The 21809-nt window shown below is 43.2% G+C and overlaps 1 protein-coding gene across 1 annotated transcript in view; it reads left to right on the forward strand.

The window, feature by feature from the left end:
* ACVR2B (activin A receptor type 2B) overlaps positions 1-21809 on the forward strand; it is a 316863-nt gene that overhangs the window by 245799 nt on the left and 49255 nt on the right. The window contains exon 5 of the mRNA XM_082259197.1: positions 7470-7613. Coding sequence (XP_082115323.1) covers positions 7470-7613 — 144 coding nt within the window. The remainder of the gene's footprint in view (positions 1-7469; positions 7614-21809) is intronic.

A 21809-nucleotide genomic window follows, 5' to 3' on the forward strand; every position in this document is an offset into this window, starting at 1 on the left:
CCCAAAGGTTTTTGATTAAATAGCGGAATAGAAAATATGATCCAAAAAAAGTGTATGTATATCACACGTACACAACCACACTAGGCCCCAATTACTATTGTTTGTACCCCTAAAAGGCTAGATGAGGAGTAGGGGGGGTATGGAACAGGCAGCACCCTCAAACCTTCAGAAGTATGAGATGAACCCCAACAACTTGGAAAGGTGGATCTCTCTCACACGTACCAACACAGACTATCCCCCAATTTAACTGATCCCCAAAGGTTTTTGATTAAATAGCGGAATAGAAAATATGATCCAAAAAAAGTGTATGTATATCACACGTACACAACCACACTAGGCCCCAATTACTATTGTTTGTACCCCTAAAAGGCTAGGAGTAGGGGGAGTATGGAACAGGCAGCACCCTCAAACCTTCAGAAGTATGAGATGAACCCCAACAACTTGGAAAGGTGGATCTCTCTCACACGTACCAACACAGACTATCCCCCAATTTAACTGATCCCCAAAGGTTTTTGATTAAATAGCGGAATAGAAAATATGATCCAAAAAAAGTGTATGTATATCACACGTACACAACCACACTAGGCCCCAATTACTATTGTTTGTACCCCTAAAAGGCTAGGAGTAGGGGGAGTATGGAACAGGCAGCACCCTCAAACCTTCAGAAGTATGAGATGAACCCCAACAACTTGGAAAGGTGGATCTCTCTCACACGTACCAACACAGACTATCCCCCAATTTAACTGATCCCCAAAGGTTTTTGATTAAATAGCGGAATAGAAAATATGATCCAAAAAAAGTGTATGTATATCACACGTACACAACCACACTAGGCCCCAATTACTATTGTTTGTACCCCTAAAAGGCTAGATGAGGAGTAGGGGGAGTATGGAACAGGCAGCACCCTCAAATCTTCAGAAGTATGAGATTGTGTTCACTGTACCCCACAAAGATTGAGTTCACTGCACCCCACAATGATTGTGTTCACTGCACCCCACAAAGATTGTGTTCACTGCACCTCACAAAGATTGTGTTCACTGTACCCCCCAAAGATTGTGTTCACTGCACCCCACAAAGATTCTGTTCACTGTACCCCACAAAGATTGTGTTCACTGCACCCTAAAAGGATGTTGTTCACTGCACCCCACAAAGATTGTGTTCACTGCACCCTAAAAGGATGTTGTTCACTGCACCCCAAAAAGATTGTGTTCACTGTACCCCCCCAAAGATTGTGTTCACTGCACCCCACAAAGATTGTGTTCACTGCACCCCAAAAAGATTGTGTTCACTGTACCCCCCAAAGATTGTGTTCACTGCACCCCAAAAAGATTGTGTTCACTGTACCCCCCAAAGATTGTGTTCACTGCACCCCACAAAGATTCTGTTCACTGTACCCCACAAAGATTGTGTTCACTGCACCCCAAAAAGATTGTGTTCACTGTACCCCCCCAAAGATTGTGTTCACTGCACCCCACAAAGATTCTGTTCACTGCACCCCACAAAGGATTTTGTTCACTGCACCCCAAAAAGATTGTGTTCACTGCACCCCAAAAAGGATTTTGATCACTGCACCCCAAAAAGGATGTTGTTCACTGCACCCCAAAAATGATTTTGTTCACTCCACCCCAAAAAGATTGTGTTCACTGCACCCCACAAAGATTGTGTTCACTGCACCCCAAAAAGATTGTGTTCACTGTACCCCCCAAAGATTGTGTTCACTGCACCCCACAAAGATTCTGTTCACTGTACCCCACAAAGATTGTGTTCACTGCACCCCAAAAAGATTGTGTTCACTGCACCCCAAAAAGGATGTTGTTCACTGCACCCCAAAAAGGATGTTGTTCACTCCACCCCAAAAAGATTGTGTTCACTGCACCCCACAAAGATTGTGTTCACTGCACCCCAAAAAGATTGTGTTCACTGCACCCCAAAAATGATTTTGTTCACTGCACCCCAAAAAGGATTTTGTTCACTGCACCCCAAAAAGGATGTTGTTCACTCCACCCCAAAAAGATTGTGTTCACTGCACCCCAAAAAGATTGTGTTCACTGCACCCCACAAAGGATTTTGTTCACTGCACCCCAAAAAGATTGTGTTCACTGCACCCCAAAAAGGATGTTGTTCACTGCACCCCAAAAAGGATTTTGTTCACTGCACCCCAAAAAGATTGTGTTCACTGCACCCCACAAAGGATTTTGTTCACTGCACCCCACAAAGATTGTGTTCACTGCACACCAAAAAGGATTGTGTTCACTGCACCCCAAAAAGATTTTGTTCACTGCACCCCAAAAAGATTGTGTTCACTGCAGCCCAAAAAGATTGTGTTCACTGCAGCCCAAAAAGATTGTGTTCACTGCAGCCCAAAAAGATTGTGTTCACTGCAGCTCACACACAGAAAAATGGATGTGGATCACTGACACCTGCCTATCTCCAATCCCACACCACACAGCAATATCGATTGTAGTTTGTAGAACACAGTTTCCCTAAAATTCAGCAGACTCTGTCCCTAACAGGATTAAGAAGAGATCGTAGATCAGGATTGAGTGCAGATTCACCCCACCCCCCACACAGCAATATCGATTGTAGTTTGTAGAAGACACTGACCCTATAATTCAGCAGACTCTATCCCTAAAATGCCTACAACTCGCCCTGCCTAAACACTCCGACCTGTCCCTCAATTCTATCCGGACACAAATGGTTTTTTCCTGCCTATCTTTCCCTAATCAGCAGCCAGCACATTGATGTGTGCTCTGTCCCTTAGCTAAGCAGCAGAATGACGCTGCTGCGGCGGCTGCCTCGAACTTATAAAGACTTGGTCACATGCTTCAGACGGCCAATCACAGCTACTAAGACATTTGCAGGCATGGCTGGGATGGCTTAAGGCACACCAGTTAAACGATTGTTGATTGGCTGTTGAAAGCCCGCCATGAAAAGAGCGCCAAAGCATGCAAAACCCGGAAATAAAACGACCGAACACGGATTTTTACCCGAACATACAGTAAAGTGTCCGTGTCCGTGTTCGGGTAAAAAAAATCCAATTATTCGGTACGAACACGAATAATACAGTCCGTGTTCGCTCAACACTACATATGGATAAAAAAACTTGATAGTGTAAAAAATCTTAAAATGGATCCTTTATTATTATAAAAAAAAAAAAATCTACTCTCATTCAATTCAATTTCATGCGTATATCACAGAAAAATAAAAAAAATACCGGGCAAGGAAAATGGTGTCCGCTTCCACTTCCAGGTGACACGATGACGTGACCAAGCCGCTCCTCTCTTTCAGATCTATCTAGGACTTGAGATCTCTGTTTAGACTGAAATTGTGGAAGAAACCATAAAGGAGCCAGCTTCTGTTTGATCATGTTTTTATATGCCATTCAGTCTTGGGAAGTCAGAAGATTTGTGGCTTATAAATTTTTGCCTCTGTTGAAGAATGTAAAGTTCTTTTCATTAGGGACCCATTCACACCAGCCATGACTTTTCTTTCAGCTTTATGCACTACGTTTTATCCTGCTGTGCTGCAGGAAAAATGTATCTTCTTTTCCAGCACAAACCAACGCAGCGCAATGGTGTAACTAAAACAATTGGGCATAAGGCAGATTACCTTGTCTATTCTTTGGGACTGCGTTCGGCAGTGCTATCCAACACCCCTCAATTCTTATGGTGTAAATGGGCCCTAAGGCAGGGAAGAAACTTAAGCTGGTCATAGATGGTGCAATGTTCTTTCCTGCATCCACATTCGAATCAACACAGTCAGTGTAGATGGGCGAATCTCACCCGCGGAGCTGTTGCGATTTCCCGGCTGGAAGAACACACAGTAATTATTTCCAGCGGCTTCACCAGGGATTCAAACCATCTATGGCAGGCTTTAGAATGAGGTTTGAGGCTTTAGAGCTGGAGAGTGAGGGCAGGGGCCATCTGAAAATATACGGTAAGTCCATGTGCCTCCAGTAAGTGGATGTCTTTTTAGATAGGTACGTCTACACAGACCCAATGAAGGCTGAAAAAGGGAAGTTTTATATCTACAGGTGGTCACCGGGTTTCAAATATCCGACTTACAAACGACTCCTACTTACAAACGGAGGTAGACAACAGGAAGTGAGGAGAAATCTACTCCTAGGAAGGGAAATTCACTCCTGTAAGAGTTCTCATGGGAAGATTTATCACCAATCCTTGTTTCTACAACAACCCATAATTTTCAAAATCCAGTTGTCACAGGGACAGAAAGTGAGGGGGAAAATCTTCTGAACATGGGCTCAAATAGCAAAATAAATGTTATAGAGGTGTTAACCCTTCCCTATGCTATCCAAAAAATGTAAAAATTATTTATTTGGCTGGAGCTACACTTAAAAAAGTGTACCTGTTCCGACTTACAAACAAATTCAACCTAAGAACAAACCTACAGACCCTATCTTATTTGTTTTAGCAGAGCCAAATGAGTGGTTTTATTCAGTTAGGTGGCATTTTTGTAGTGAATCAGATTTGGCAATTTTTTTTTTGTTTAGGGAGCGTAAATGTGGATCTTTTACAAGGGTAACCAGATAAACCTGATGAACTCGGCACTGAGATTTCAGAAAGCGACAGATTAAATATGCGGGACATATTTGAAAATAAATATTAGCCACAATGTAAGGTTCATTTTCAAAATACATTTGTGCAGAAAAAAAAACCCCCACATATTTATGGCGTTTGAGCGTAAATGCATTCTACCAGCCAGAATGATTTGTTCTGGCCATTGGGATGCATTTACCTGTATACGCCTACAGACATTTCTGCTCCGTGTGCATGAGGCCTTATTTACCCGCTTCCGGACCGCCCGCCGCAGTTTTACTGTGGAAGGCAACCCCTGCTGCGCGAACCAACGTAGGTATACGGTGGTCGTGCGCCTGCATCAGGGACTCCGATAGTTAGTAGACGCGATAACTTTTGTGCAAACCAATCAAAATACACTTATTGCCATTTTCTTTTCTTTCTTTTTTTTAACAAAAATATGTAGCAGAAAATAATTGGCCTAAAATGTGAAAAAAAAAAAAAAGCAATACGCGTATTTTGATTTGCGCAAAAAATAAAAACCACACAGGTGATCAAATACCACCAAAAGAAAGCTCTATTTGTGGGAAAAAAAGGACATCAATTTTATTTGGGTACAGCGTCACATGGCCGCGCAATTGTCCGTTAAAGTAACAAAGTGCTGAATCTCAAAAAATGGCCTGGTCATTAACCACTTGCCGACCGCCGCAAGTACATATACTGCGGCGATCAGCCCCCCCTGGGCAAAGTGACGTATGGGTACCTCACTCACCCGCGAGCCAATAGGGGGCGAGCGCGTGCCGCCGGAGGCGCGCTCCCACCCCGCTCATTCACTGCCATCCCAGCGCGAGTGACCGGCTCCGATGTCCGCCGGTCACTTGCGATCTCCCGCTGGAGAGGGAGAAAGGCAGGCGGCTAATGTAAACAAAGCCGCCTGTCATTCTCCCTGGTGTAACTGCAGAGATCATACGATCCTGCTATGTAGGATCCTATGTCTCTGTGGTTACATCAAAAGCCACGCCCCTTTACAGTTAGAAGCACGCCCCTAGGGACACACTTAACCCCTGGATATCTAATAAAGTTAACCCCTTCCCTACCAGTAGGGTGCATATGTATAGCACTGATTACTGTAGTAATGTCAATGGTACCCCCAAAAGTGTCAAAAATGTCAGTCAAGGGTCCGATCTGTCTGCCGCAAAGTCGCAGTCCCGCAAACAAAAACGCAGATCACCGCCATTACTAGTAAAAAAAAAATTCATATAAAAAAATGTGAAAAATATTGTTATTTTTTCAAAATTGTCGCTCTTTTTTTATTTATAGCGTAAAAAGTAAAAATCACACAGGTGATCAAATACCACCAAAAGAAAGCTTTGTTTGTGGGGAAAAAAGGATGTCAATTTAATTTGTGTACAGCGTCACAGGACCGCGCAATTGTCCGTTAAAGTCATGCAGTGCCGAATCGCAAAATAGGCCCTGGTCTTTGAGCAGCCAAATCCTCCGGGGCTTAAGTGGTTAAGGGGGCAAATCCTTCCTGTCCAGAAGTGGTTAAATTGGACCTGTTGCCTGGCTGGAGACATTCTAGAACTTGCATATTATAAACAAGCAGTAAAAGGAGCTTTTGAAACATGCCTGCATAGCTGCGAACACTTTTGAGAAATGCATCCTCTAAGTCCTTCAAGATGCATTGAAGTCTTTCAAGTAGTTCCCTCGGCACCTCTGCTTCCTCTGCTCCCAGGTCTCCAGCTCTGTGTACATCATAGATTACAAGGCTGGAGTCCCTGCTGAGAGGGGGGACAGGGTGAGCTTATCTGCTGAGAGAACCACTTGTAGGACTTCAGTGCTTCTGCTGTGAACGTTGAGGTTGTTTCCACCATCATGCTTGCAGATACAGAGATTAATGAGGGCTTTTATTACTGCTTGCTGGGAATGTGTAAATACTTGAATGTCCATGGTTTAGTCATTTAAATCTCACTGCTGCAGCAAGAACTTGATTCACGTCAAAATGTTTGTGTAAAGTGCTTTAATCTGTGTATAGCCAATCCACAAAGCCTGACTCAGGCAGTTGCCTGGGGTAAAGAAAAGAGATGTCCAGGATTACATTGTGATATGTTATCCCAGGGTTTATTGTCCTTTTTTTTTTTTTTTTTAAAGCTCATATAATAACATTATTGATTTTCATTCATCTAGATATATGCTAATACTTTCTGTGAGCTAGTGCTAGCTTCTCCTTTATCAGCCAAGCCTTCATCTCTAGGAGCTGTGAATCAATACAAGATTCTTATTTTCTTGCGCCCAAACCATCTCCTGACAGTAAATGTAATTTAAGAGCACGTTTTGTGGAATGGCTACATGGCTGTTTTTGAGTAAATGGATCACGATTACTATGCCTTTAATTCCAAAGTGCTAATTGACTATAAAATGTTACATGCTTTATATCGAGAGCTTTATGGCCTGACTGCGGCAGGGGCCCGTGTAAGTAGAAGCACTTCATCAAACAGGTCTCGCCATAACTGACATGATTTGCAGAGGGCCTAGCTGCTTCAGTAAGCTTGCCAAAACAATTAAATGAATACCCCACTTTCATGCTGTATGTGCACCATTCCATTCTATGTTTTCTTAGTTTCCATAGCAACAGTGTAGGCCAGTTAAAAATATTTCATTCAATAGAACTCCTTCCTAATCAGTCACATTCCGGTGTAGTCGTCATTCTTTGGATCCTTTAAAATACATTTTTTTTTGGTTGTATTTTTCTGTGTATGGTTGGACTAATGAAGGCTTCATGACTTAAACAAAAATCACAAAAGTATACTTTAAAGGTCATTGCAGGTAATGTATTTCTGCAACTTAAGCTAATTAACAACTTGTAGAAATAGAGGTTAGTTGAAGCTTATGCTAATCATAAAAGATCAATGGTGTTTTTGTCTATCTCTGTAGGATCCAGGGCCACCTCCGCCATCTCCATTAGTTGGACTCAAGCCCCTGCAGTTATTGGAAATCAAGGCAAGGGGCCGATTCGGCTGCGTTTGGAAAGCAAGGCTGATGAATGAATATGTAGCCGTGAAAATCTTTCCCATTCAGGTAAGATGGGTGTCCTAATTCATCTTTTTATCGTTGATGTGTTTTCCTATAATTATATTGCTATATGCTATACATTTTTTTTTACGGTAAACCACTTAAAATCGGAATATAATCAATCATACATTACACTCACAAATGACAGGTGAACCTACAATCTTCTGTCAAGGCTTCTTTGTATACCTGCTGTGGAAGCAGATGAGATAATTCTGATTTTCTCTATTTTGACTGGAGGCAGTCATCAAGTCAAATGACCAGAAAAGAAAGTTAATTAAAGGAGATAGTAAAAGCTCAAGCAACTCACTACACTGCACCATGTTCTATTCTCTAACTGAGCACAATTGAAATAGCAGATTCAATATGAACTCATATCTCTGTAGAAGAATTTTTAATTTCGACCAGCAATATCTATATGTTGTTCCCAGAATGCCCGCCGCGTAGTACCATGGTGGTGAGTCACACAGCCATTCACATCTGTGCGTGTTCTGACATTTTTTTTAACTTGCACCCTCCTGGGTTGCAGACCAGTTGATTCAGTCTTTATGGATTAGTAGAAGAAATACCACGTGTGCGTTGTGCTGTTGGTAGAGAATGAGTGATAGGAATCGGAAGCATCACATTTTGCATTACCCATTTGCCAACCAGCCCACCGTAGTTTTGCGGCAGCAGGTCAGCTTTATTACTCAAAACAACGTACCTGTACGTTGTTTTGTGTAATACAGTGGTCCTCAACTCCGGTCCTCAGGGCCCACTAACAGGCCAGATTTTAGGTATTACCTTGGGGAGATGCAGACTAGAGTATTGCAATCACTGAGCAGCAAATGATATCACCTGGGATGTATTTCAGTTATCTTGCAAACCTGGCCTGTTAGTGGGCCCTGAGGGCCAGGGTTGAGGACCACTGGTGTAATAGACAGTGGGGGAGCACGCGCCGATTGGCTAGAGGAGGAGCCAATCAGCAGGTCTGGCAGGCGCTATGTCTGCCAGCCATCGCTCCCCATTGATAGAACAACTGTCTGCAACAACAAGGCAGACCGCCCTTCTGTCACAGATGAATACAAGGATCCTGTATTCCTACTATTTAGAAACACAGGTCTCTGTGTTCATCTATTGAGTACATCCCCAACACAGCTAGAAAGCACTCCCTAGAAGAACACTTAACCCTTTGATCGCCCCCGGTGTTAAACCCCTTCCCTGCCAGTGTCATTACAGTAACAGTGCATATTTTTAGCATTGATTACTGTAGTAATGTCACTGGTCCCCTCACAAAAGTCAGTTAGGTGTCCAATCTGTCCTCCGCAATGTCGCAGTCCCTCTAAAAATCGCTGGTCGCCGACATTACTAGTGAAAAAAAATTAAAATGACATAAATCTATCCCCTAGTTCGTAGACACGATAACTTTTGCGCAAACCAGTTAATATACACTTATTGGGATTTATTTTACCAAAAATATGTAGCAGAATACATATTGGCCTAAAAAAGATGACACAATTACATTTTTTTTTTATTTGGATATGTTTTATAACAGAAAGTAAAAAATATTGTTTTTTTTTTCTTTTTTCAGAATTGTAGCTCTTTTTTTGTTTATAGCGCAAAAAATAAAACCTGCAGAAGTGATCAAATACCACCAAAAGAAAGCTCTATTTGTGGGAAAAAAGGACATCAATTTTATTTGGGTTTAGCGTTGCGTGACTGCGCAATTGTCAGAGTAGCGCAGTGCCGTACCGCAAAAACTGCCCCGGTCATTAAGGGGGTAAAACCTTCCAGTCCTTTAAATTGGCAAACAATGCGAATGGAACATTAGATCTGTTACAACAGGCTTATGCTGGACATTCTATGAAGAAATTAAGTGTTTTTGTATAGCATAGGTGGTTTAAGGAAGATGCCTAATCTGTTACAACAGGCTTATGCTGGACATTCTATGAAGAAATTAAGTGTTTTTGTATAGCATAGGTGGTTTAAGGAAGATGCCTACCATGATGCCAAGTGGGCAGCCAAAAATGCAAAGGACGAATGCAAATCTGGACAGAGTGCGAACGCTCATGCTGGTGTGTTTTTTTTTTTGATCACAAGGGAAAAAGTTTACTAGGGATTCATAGTGAACGATCAACCAACATTGTTTCTTGGAAATTCTGAAAAGGTTAGGGGAGTCTGTTCAGAGGAAAAGACCAGCTCTCTGGCCTAACGGGTGTATTCACCACCATGACAATGCTCCTGCACAAACAATTTTTTTTTCTACAGTCCATTACAGTTTATAAAGAGGAGCTCCAGTTTGAAAAAAAAAAAAAAAAAAGTCAGCAGCTACAAATACTATAGCTGCTGACTTTAAATATAAGGACACCTACTTGTCCAGGGATCCTGCGATGTCGGCACCCGGAGCCGATTCGTCAATCTGCTTCGGGTGCAGGCACCAGCATTGTAAGTAAGGGAAACCGGCAGTGAAGCCTTGATGTTTTACAGTGGGTTTCCTACTGCGCATGGGCAAGCCGCACTGCGCTTTCTGAATTGTCCCGCTGTTTTCTGGCACCTGTGTGTGTCCCAGAAGGCAGCAGGGGAAAGAGGGGGGGGGGGGGGGCGGAAATGTCGTAGATTGCCGATCTTACTTGGAAGTGAGAGAGGGCAAAAAGTTCCAAATGTGGCAGTGGAGAGGGGGGGGGGGGTGCGAACAAGCTTAAAGCGGAGTTCCACCCAAAAGTGGAACTTCCGCTTTAAATAGTCCTAACCCCCTGACATGCCACATTTGGCATGTCATTTTTTGGGGGGGGGGGCAGGTACCTAGTTTTGACAGGTACCCGCTCTCACTCGGAGCGCCGTGGCGCTCTGAGCGGAAGTTCTCCTCTCCCCCTCCCTCCCTGCAATCTTCTGGGACACGTCAGAGGTCCCAGAAGATTGCCGGCCAATCACGACTCATAGCACAACTCGCGCATGCGCAGTGCGTACCCGGCTGTGAAGCCGCAAACTGTCACAGCCGGGTGCCCACATCAGTGATGCCGGTGCCGCAGAACAGAGAGGGAGAAGACGGCGCATCGCTGGACCGTGGGACAGATGAGTGTGCGGTTAGGCTGGAACTCCGCTTTAAGCTTAAACTTAAGGATTAAACAGATACATTCTTTGCCATGATTGTCATATGTAGGGAAGCCCATGGAAATAAATGGGTTGCCCTATGTACAAAGTGCGACAATGCATGAAAAAAAAAAAGCACTTAATTACAGTAATGTGAATAGGGACTAATAGACTGGCTCTGCATATAAAAAAATATTATTCTTGCATGCTTTTGTTTTATTTCATGTTTTCGGATCAGGCACTCTGAGTAATGTAGAAAGGTGACTCTGGAAATGAGCGGTGCCGGTGTCAAGTTGTTGCCTGAAGCTGATTGCAGTTGACACCTTGACTTCAGCTTTGCTTATTGCCTGAAGAAAGCAGAGTGCAGAGTTGGTAGTGGGTTAAAGGTCGTATGAGCAGCATGGAAAGTAATGAGGGCCATTAGTTAGGAAAGAAGGTCCCCCCCCCAGAAGAAGAAAAACATAAGCTTTGCAGGAAACATACATGCTAGACAGATGGTGGGCAAACAGTGGAGAACCTCATATTTATTTTTACTGCTGAAGGGCTACACATCATTTGTTTGCTGATTTTTATTTTATTTTTTCATTGGAACTCACTATGGGAAGAGGACGGTTCCTTTATCTGTTCACTACCAAACCCAAGACAAAACATTCCGGAATGGCCATCAATGCGCTGTACTATAATGTATTATTCAACCAATGGAGATGCGCTCCAGTTTCTTGTTGCCTAGATAGCGGCTTTGAAAAGTGCTTAGTACTGCATTGGAGTCTGTCTGCTACCCCAAAAGAGAGGATTCCTCCAAGGGGCCCGAGCTAAGCTAAGCTTATAAGCCACTCATAAATAAAATAGACCTGTGGTTTATTTCCCATACTGACCAAGTTTTCCCTGCAAAAATCCATCTCATTTAAAGCAGGTAGGAATCCAGTTTGCCATAATCCTCGTAATAGGTAGTAGACTTTGTTTTGTAATCCATCCACTTTCTAAAGATCAAAGCAGGCTATTGAAATATAAACCGTTTTATGGGAGCTGTTTTGCATGCTGAAGGAATTATATTTCTGTCCACCAAGTCCTGGGACTTTCACAGCCCCACCAGAGAGAAGAGCCAGTCAGGTGATATGACTGCTCCCTACAGCTGTTAACCACTTAAGCCCCGGAAGATTTTACCCCCTTCCTGACCAGGGCCTATTTTGCGATTTGGCACTGCCTGATTTTAACGGACAATTGCACGGTCGTGCGACGCTGTACCTAAACAAATTTGGCATCTTTTTTTCCCCACAAACAGAGCTTTCTTTTGGTGGTATTTGATCACCTGTGCGATTTTTTGATCATGCGCTATAAACAAAAAAAGAGCATAAATTTTGCAAAAATAGCAATATTTTTCACATTTTTTTATATGAAATTTCCAAAAAAAAATGTAAAAATCTAAATTTTTTAACATTTTAGGCCAATTTTTTTTACCATATGTTTGGTAAAAAAAAAATTGCAAAAAGCGTATTTTGATTGGTTTGCGCAAAAATTATTGCGTTTACTAACAAAGGGAAAGATTTTTGTTATTTTTTTTTTAACGCGTTTTTTTTTTTTTTTTTGCGGGACTGCGACATTGGGGCGGACAGATCAGACCCTTGACTGACATTTTTGACACTTTTGGGGTTACCAGTGACATTACTACAGTAATCAGTGCTATACATATGCACTGTTACTGTAAAAACTGGCAGTGAAGGAGTTAACTGTATTGGCGAGGCAGGGGTTAAGTGTGTCCTAGGGGCGTGATTCTAACTGTGATTGGCTGTGGCTTGATGTGTAAGAACAGTGATCAACGGTCCTACACAGTAGAACCGTTTGATCACCATTCTTACATAGGGGAGACTGACAGGCGGCTTTGTTTACACTAGCTGCCTGCCTTTCTCCCGCTGTCACGGACGATTTCGCTGGGCACACACGCGCGGGGGGGGGGGGGTCCATGACCGAGCGGGAGCGTGCATCCGGCGGCGCCGAGGTAAATAGTTGTGCGGCAGTCGGCAAGTGGTTAAAAAAAAAGGCAGGTCACCTCCATACCCCCAGCCTGTGATTGGATATTGATTGGGCAAAAACAGATTGATTTTTTCAGTCTGCTACCAGCACATTCCTTGTCAGCACCTGACTGGTCCCAAGTGCTGCCCTTCCCTTTTCTTAGTCCAACTGCTTATAAGAAGTGGCATTTAAACACTTGCCCCCTCCGGAAGATTTACCCCCCTTCATGACCAGGCCATTTTTTGCAATACAGCACTGCGTTACTTTAACTGACAATTGCGCGGTCATGCATGACTGTACCCAAACACAATTTTATGTCCTTTTTTCCCACTAGTAGAGCTTTATTTTGGTGGTATTTGATCACCTCTGCAATTTCTATTTTTCGTGCTATAAACAAAGACGGACAATTTAAAAAAAAAAATAAAAAGATTTTACTTTCTGCTATAAACCTATCCAATAAAAAAAAAAAATAAAAAAAAAAATCGTAATTTTTCATCAATTTTGGCCAATATGTTTTCTTCTACATATTTTTGGTAAACAAAAACCAAATGTGCATATATTATTTGGTTTGCGCAAAAGTTATAGCGTCTACGTTTTTTTTTTTACTAGTAATGGTGGCGATCAGCGACTTATAGCGGGACTGCAATATTGCGGTGGACTGTCGGGACACTAACTGACACTTTTGACACTTTTTGGGGACCAGTGCACACAGCTGTTCTCCAAGTGACTGCAGGGTTGTGGGTTTGCAGTACCCTGAGATCCGCTTCCGCACAGTGATCAGTGCTAAAAATATGCACTGTCACTGTACTAATAATACTGTCTGGAAAGGGTTAAGCATCAGGGGCGATCAAAGGGTTAAATGTGGGCCTGGACAGTGTTTTACTACTGTGGGGGAGGTGCTTTAACTATGGGAAGGCATGTATCCATGTTCCTGCTTTGCAGAAACACAGGATCAATGCCTTCCCTATTGTCAAAAAGGCGATCTGTCTTGTTTACATAGGCAGGGCATCATTCTGGCTCTGCCTAATCATCGGTGGGTGCCGGTGGACATCAAGTTTGCGGTACCAGCAGATCAGCTCCCGCTGTGTCTAATGTTTACCTTCTTCCTCAGAACTAGAGGAGGGCTGAGGAAGAAGGTAAACCTTCTAAATGCATCAGCCAGCAGGGGCCCCTGCATGGCCTCCCCTGCGATCTGGAGATTGTTGGTTCCAGGATTGTCTGGCCACAGGATAGTGGCCTTTATAAGCGTATTTCTTTCCACATGCTTGTGAGTAGTTTTAATTATTTATATACAAAATACATTTATTTGGGATAATGCACCAGGCTGGCGCGCCCTCTTTTTCTTCTATTTCTTTAGTGACACTAAGGACACTCCAGTCCTAGAGGGCAGCAAGGCCAGAAATCCCCCATTATCCCCTGAGGGGTATACCATCACTCATGTAAAGGCTGGGCACCCCACTTATAGGCAAGAGTGTTTGTTTTTTTTCTGCAGTGTTCAAATCTAGTTTAATTGATAATGATATCTGTCCGCAAAGCACGGGCTTGGTAAATTATGGCAAGCACAGCTCCCCAGTCCCCTCATAAACAAAGAGCAATAAGTAGTATTTTTCAGTGCTGGAGTTATCAGTAAAGAACATCTTAAAACAAGCTAAACAGCAATTTTTATATATTTTTTCAAAGTTATGCTATATGAATGGGAACTTCAAAAGTGGAAATACACGAAAATTCTGATATTTAAAGAGGTTGTAAACCTCAGAAATTTTTTTTTAAAAAAATGAACACCTGAAAGAAAAATGCATAATGAGCTAGTATGCATCGCATACCAGCTCATTATGAAATACTGACCTTAGTACGAAGCCTCGCAGTGTCGACCGCTCACCTGTCTCACAGGTGACATATTTGGTCGCCCTTCATCCGGGTTTGCAGCATCCGGCCATCTGATTTGCTCTAGCCACAGTGACGCATGCGCGGGAGCCGACGGTCACGGCACGGGGCTCTGAAGGAAGGGCACGAGCGGCCGTTCCTTCAGAGCGCATGCGCCAGTGATGTCACTGGCTGCATTCAAAGTAAATATCTCCTAAACGGTACATGTTTAGGAGATATTTACAGTACCTATAGGTAAGCCTTATCATAGGCTTACCTATAGGTACAAGTTGCAGAGGAGGGTTTACTTTCTCTTTAAAGCAGAGTTCCACCCAAAAGTGGAACTTACGCTTATATGCTTCCTCCCCCCCTCCAGTGCCACGTTTGGTACCTTTCAGGGGGGAGGAGGGAATGGGTCTGTTTTTGACAGGTACCCATCCCTACTTCTAGGAGATGGCACCGTCCCTCGGAAGTTCGCTACCACCCTCCCCCCCCCCCCCCCCCCCCCCCACACACACACTTTTTTCCTCCACTGCCGGACCAATTACAAAGCGCAGACCACTTCGCACATGCGCAGTAGGGAACCAGCTGTGTAGCCGAAAGGCTTTACTGCCGGGTTCCCTTACCCTGAATTGCGGCGGCAGCACCGAGAGCCGATACGAAAGTCTGCTTCGGGTTCCGACATCGCGGGAGCCCTGGACAGGTAAGTTCTAATATTTGAAAGTCAGCAGCTACGGTATTTGTAGCCGCTGGCTTTATTTTTTCATGGGGTTATTGGGGGCAGAACTCCTCTTTAAGCTAGTTGCATTTGCAAAACAGTACATACATAACTGCACCATTGGTGTTTTTTTATGTCTACCTGGAGTTATGCTTTGGGTTACATGCACATAGATGAATATTGGCGAAATATATACTTAGCATACAAAAAAATGTGTTTTCCCGCTGCGGGGAAGCTGCAGGAGGGGCATGCATCGCTGCTGTGTGAGCCCAGTAACAGTAGGCTCTGATGTGCCGCTGCGCCCAGTGCGGAGATGAATTGCCTGCTTCTCTTTAGTCTGTTGGCCTGCAGTGAGAGATTCAAACTTCATGCTGAGCAACCACTGGACATCACTGGCCACAATATGAGCGCTTCTACAACTTCTTCAGCATGATGAGGCTGCGTGTAAGGCTCTTTTATTATATGAATTGTTGAATTTAATATTTTGTTCAATTCTCCTAGGCAAGGCGTGTGCTTCCCTGTTTTTTTCTTGTTTATTTTTGCACTCAGATCCAGGGAATACAGCCTGTTGTAGAAGTGAATGGTTATATGCCGCTGCACACGTGCTGATGCTTCAGTGCATGTGTTAACCGCATACAGTGAAAGACCTCATGCTGGCTTATTGTAAATACTGTTTCTTCTAACGGGAAAATCAGCATTAAAAACTCACAGAAACTGCATTTTTCAAACCAGTTTAGCAGCGTTTGGGCGTTTATTTCATTGGTCAGAATTTTAATTTATTTTGGCTATTGAAATTAATAAATTATGAGGTGCTAAATGCGCCTATTGCTTTGGCATATTTAGCTGCATTTGTCATTTTTATGCCCAAAAGCTCCGCTCCTGAACACAATTCTTCTGCATTCAGGAGAAGGAGCTTTGACTGCCTCTAAACTCTGCTGCTCATAAACTCTTCTTTAAGCCTATGCATGTATGGACACATACAGTCAGGTCCATAAATACTGGGACATCAACACAATTCTAATCTTTTTGGCTATATACACCACCACAATGGATTTGACATTAAACAAACAAGATGTGCTTGAACTGCAGACTTTCCGCTTTAATTTGAGGGTATTTACATCCAAATCAGGTGAAAGGTGTAGGAATTACAACAGTTTGTATATGTGCCTCCCACTTTTTAAGGGACCAAAAGTAATGGGACAATTGGCTGCTCAGCTGTTCCATGGCCAGGTGTGTGTTATTCCTTCCTTATCCAATTTACAAGGAGCAGATAAAAGGTCCAGAGTTCGTTTCAAGTGTGCTATTTGCATTTGGAATCTGTTGCTGTCAACTCTCAATATGAGATCCAAAGAGCTGTCACTATCAGTGAAGCAAGCAATCATTGGGCTGAAAAAACAAAACAAACCCATCAGAGAGATAGCAAAAACATTAGGTGTGGACAAATCAACTGTTTGGAACATCCTTAAAAAAGAAAGAACGTACTCAGCAACGTGAGCTCAGCAACACCAAAAGACCCGGAAGACCACGGAAATAACTGTGGTGAATGACTGAAGAAAACACCTTTCACAACAGTTGGCCAGATCAAGAACACTCTCCAGGAGGTAGGTGTATGTGTGTCAAAGTCAACATTTAAGAGAAGACTTCACCGGAGTGAATACAGAGGGTTCACCACAAGATGTAAACCATTGTTGAGCCTCAAAAACAGGAAGGCCAGATGAGAGTTTGGCAAACAACATCTAAAAAAGCCTTCACAGTTCTGGAACAACATCCTATGGACAGATGAGACCAAGATCAACTTGTACCAGAGTGATGGGAAGAGAAGAGTATGGAGAAGGAAAGAAACTGTTTATGATCCAAAGCATACCACCTCATCAGTGAAGCATGGTGGTGGTAGTGTCATCACGTGGGCATGTATGGCTGCCAATGGAACTTGTATTATTGATGATGTGACTGCTGACAAAAGCAGCAGGATGAATTCTGAAGTGTTTCAGACAAAATTATCTGCTCATATTCAGCCAAATGCTTCAGAACTCATTGGATGGCGCTTCACAGTGCAGATGGACAATGACTTGAAGCATACTGCGAAAGCAACCAAAGAGTTTTTTAAGGGAAAGAAGTGGAATGTTATGCAATGGCCAAGTCAACCACCTGACCTGAATCCGATTGAGCATGCATTTCACTTGCTGAAGACAAAACTGAAGGGAAAATGCCCCAAGAACAAGCAGGAACTGAAGACAGTTGCAGTAGAGGCCTGGCAGAGCATCACCAGGGATGAAACCCAGCGTCTGGTGATGTCTATGCATTCCAAACTTCAGGCTGTAATTGACTGCAAAGGATTTGCAACCAAGTATTAAAAAGTGAAAGTTTGATTTATGATTGTTAATCTGTCCCATTACTTTTGGTCCCTTAAAAAGTGGGAGGCACATATACAAACCTACACCGTTCACCTGATTTGGATGTAAATACCCTCAAATTAAAATGGAAAGTCTGCAGTTAAAGCACATCGTGTTTGTTTCATTTCAAATTCATTGTGGTTGTGTATAGAGACAAAAATATTAGAATTCTGTCGATGTCCCAATATTTATGGACCTGACTGTAGGCTTTTATTAAGGTTTATTCAGAGGCTTAGCCAAAAGTTACCAAAAGCCCCAAAAATGCCTGTTTAGGAGCAGCAGTGTGCATGAGGCCTAAATTTTCCAAATTTATTTTTCCACAATTGGGAAAATATGCTATATAAACATGCATGGGTAAATGATGATGCTATGAAGCTTCAGCATTTACATGAGTACAAGGGTGTTAAGCCATTCACTCCTCTGACAGCCTGCATGCCCCACCGGTAGCTTCCCAGCTGTTTGAAAATGCAGAGTTTTTTATGCTAGACATATTTTATGCCTACATGTGTCTGTGTGCGTGAAGAGGTTTGTTAACCCAACATTTCATATTCCTGATATGTGTCTTTTGTACAGTGTCCTTGTATTTAAAGGTATCATGTACTCTTTCTATTGCTTCTTTTGTGTGAACTACCTAGTAAACCTGCCAGTCCCCCTGTTTTACATTTTAAACTGAGCATGCCAGGCATGAGGGCACATACTTTCCAGCTTGGTCAGTTTTCTAGCAGTGCTGGGAGCACAGCCTGCCTGTCCTCCAATGGTCAAGACTTCTGCTGACATGCCACCCCTGCACAGCCCTTCACTGGGAAGAGGCATGCATTGCTTTTTCTCTGCTGCCACACACCCCTGCAGTCTTCACCCCCCACCTCTATCAGCTAAGAAGAGGGGTCATGTGATCACTTATAAAAAAAAAAATATATATATAAAAACACACACCTACTTTGCCTTTCATTTCTATTTTAAAATCAATGGGTAGTTTTACAAGGTAAGAGTCCATTCAGACTAGCGCGACTCGTTCGGTCGCCATTGAGTAGCACAGGACCCGTTCTAATAGGAGCGACACAAGTCGCTCCGACTTAGAAAAAGGGTCCTGTACTACTTTGGGGCGACCTGGGAGCGACTTGCATAGACTTCCGTTATGTGAAGTCCCTGCAAGTCGGGCCGAAGTCACCCCTCGAAGTCGGATCGCGCCAGTCTGAATGGGCTGTAAAGGTTTGACTATACACTCATCGGGCACTTTATTAGGCACACCTTGCTAGTACTGGATTGGACCCTCTTTGCCTTCAGAACTTCCTTATTTCTTCATGGCATAGATTTAACCACTTTACCACCGGAGGATTTTGCTGTCTTACGTCTGGGCCACTTTTTGTGATTCGGCACTGTGCGACTTTAACTGACAATTGCGCGGTCATGCAACACCGTACCCAAACGAAATTTACGTCCTTTTTTTCCCACAAACAGAGCTTTCTTTTGGTGGTATTTGATCACCTGTGCGATTTTTACTTTTTACACTATAAACAAAAAAAGAGCAACAATTATGAAAAAATAACAATATTTTTCACATTTTTTTATATGAAATTCCCCCCCCAAAAAATGTAAAAATCAAAATTTTGTATCATTTTAGGCCAATTTGTTTTCTGCTACATATTTTTGGTAAAATCGCAATAAGCGTATTTTGATTGGTTTGCGCAAAAGTTATTGCCTTTACTAAGGGAAAGGTTTTTGGCGTTTTTTTTTAACGAGTAATGGCGACGATCTGCGATTTTTTTTTTTTTTTTTGCGGGACTGCGACATTGCGGCGGACAGATCGGACCCTTGACTGACATTTTTGACACTTTTGGGGTTACCAGTGACATTACTACAGTAATCAGTGCTATAAATATGCACTGTTACTGTAAAAATGACACTGGCAGGGAAGGGGTTAATTTTATTGGAGAGGGAGGGGTTAATGTATGCCTGGGGCTTACTGACATGTGTGGGGGGGGAGGTGACTATGTGACACAGGGACAGATCGCAGGTTCAGCTATGCTGAACCCTGCAATCTGACCCTGCCTATCACTTAGGAGATCCGCCCGCTTTGTTTACACAAGCGGGCGGATCTCCAGACTCGATTCCCCGACGATCGTGGAAGAGCAGCGGTGATCACCGCCGCTCCTCCCCTGGCCCGACTCCCGCTGTGACTGAATACAGCGGGAGCGAGCCTCCGGACGATAACGAACCACTTTGCCACAGTAGAGCTCTAGTGAGCAGCGGCAAAGTGGTTAATAAGGTGTTGGAAACATTCCTCAGAGATTTTGGTCCATATTGACATGATAGCATCACGCAGTTGCTGCAGATTTATCGGCTGCACATCCATGATGGGATTCTCCATTCCACCACATCCCAAAGCTGCTCTGTTGGATTGAGATCTGGTGACTGTGGAGGCCATGGAGTACAGTGACCTCATCGTCATGTCCTGGAAACCAGTGTAGAGATGATTTGAGCTTTGTGACACGGTGCATTATCCTGCTGGAAGGAGCCATCAGAAGATGGTACACTGTTGTCATAAAGAAATGGACATGTCGGCAACAAGACTCGGGTACGCCGTGACGTTTAAACGATGCTCAATTGGTACTAAGGGGACCAAAGTGTGCCAAGAAAATATCCCTCACACCATTACACCACCACCACCAATCTAAACCGTTCATACAAGGCAGGATAGATCCATGCTTTCATTGTGTTTACGACACATTCTGACCCTATCATCTGAATGTCGCAGCTGAAATTGTGACTCATCAGACCAGCCAATGTTTTTCCAATCCTCTATTGTCCAATTTTGGTGAGCCTGTGGGAATTGTAGCCTCAGTTCCCTGTTCTTAGCTGACAGGAGTGGCACCCGGCGTGGTCTTCTGCTGCTGTAGCCCATCTGCTTCAATGTTTGATGTGTTGTGCATTCAGAGATGGTATTCTGCATACCTTGGTTGTAACGAGTGGTTATTTGAGTTACTGTTGCCTTTCTATCATCTCGAACCAGTCTGCCTATTCTCCTCTGACCTCTGACATCAACAAGATATTTTAATCTATACAACTGCTCCTCACTGTATATTTTCTTTTTTTTGGACCATTCTCTGTCAACCCTATAGGTTGTGTGTGAATATCCCGGTAGATCAGCGGTTTTTGGAATACTTAGACCAGCCTGTCTGGCACCAACAACCATGCCACGCTCAAAGTTTTAATAAACCCGTGACCCTGCCTTCGCTATATTTGGTCTCCCACAGTACACCCAACATGGAAAAGCAATTATTTTAGTAAATATAAACTGCTAAATACTTTTTCTCATCAGCAGTTAGAGCAGTCTTGTGACTTCTATTAGTATCTGGTAAAGCTTGAATGATGAGTTCTCATTCTCTTCTGATTGTCCTATGAGGTCCGCTGACCCTCTGTCTGGACAGTGCTGATTGGCCCTGTGCTGATCTCATTCTCCCTTGAGCATGTGCAGCTTGCCTCCAAGGCTCTGTACTATCAGGAGATGGATTGGGGAAAGTGGAAGAAGGGGAAGATCGGAGAAGATAGGATCAAACTGCGTTTTTACACAATGAGGATGATTAGCCCCTTAGGTTCCACAGTGAGTGTAACAATCATGCTTTATGCATATACAGACTGATTTTACTGGTGTGGGTTTACTAAAGCCCCGTACACACGCGTCGAAAATTGGCAGGGAATTTTCATCCAAGGACTGATCTGCCAATTTTCGGCTTGTTAGTATGATGCTTCTGACAACCGACTCAGACTTTTCGGCCGAAAAAAATCTGGTGTTCAGACTATAAAATTTTTGTCTGCCGTCAAAACACATCCGATTTTCGTGCAGTCAGTACAGATTTCGACGGGAAAATCTAATGAGCAAGACTGGGCATGCTCAGAGAAGAAAGAACACAAAGAAAGCTAACCAACACATGACATCACTTCTGAAGTAGATTTTTGTTGGGCGAGAAAATTTGTGTGCAGTCTAGGCACATTCCAACGAACAAAACACCACTCTGGACAAAAGTCGGACGATCGGTCGGCCGATAATCGTTGCGTGTGTATGGGGCTTAACACTCTAAATTCCCTTTCTTTTCCATTCTGATGCTTAGTTTGAACTTCAGCAAGTCTAGATTCCTAAGTGCATTAAAGCGG

Source organism: Pelophylax lessonae (genome assembly GCF_965119305.1).
Source record: "Pelophylax lessonae genome assembly, chromosome: 5".
Classification (NCBI taxonomy): domain Eukaryota; kingdom Metazoa; phylum Chordata; class Amphibia; order Anura; family Ranidae; genus Pelophylax; species Pelophylax lessonae.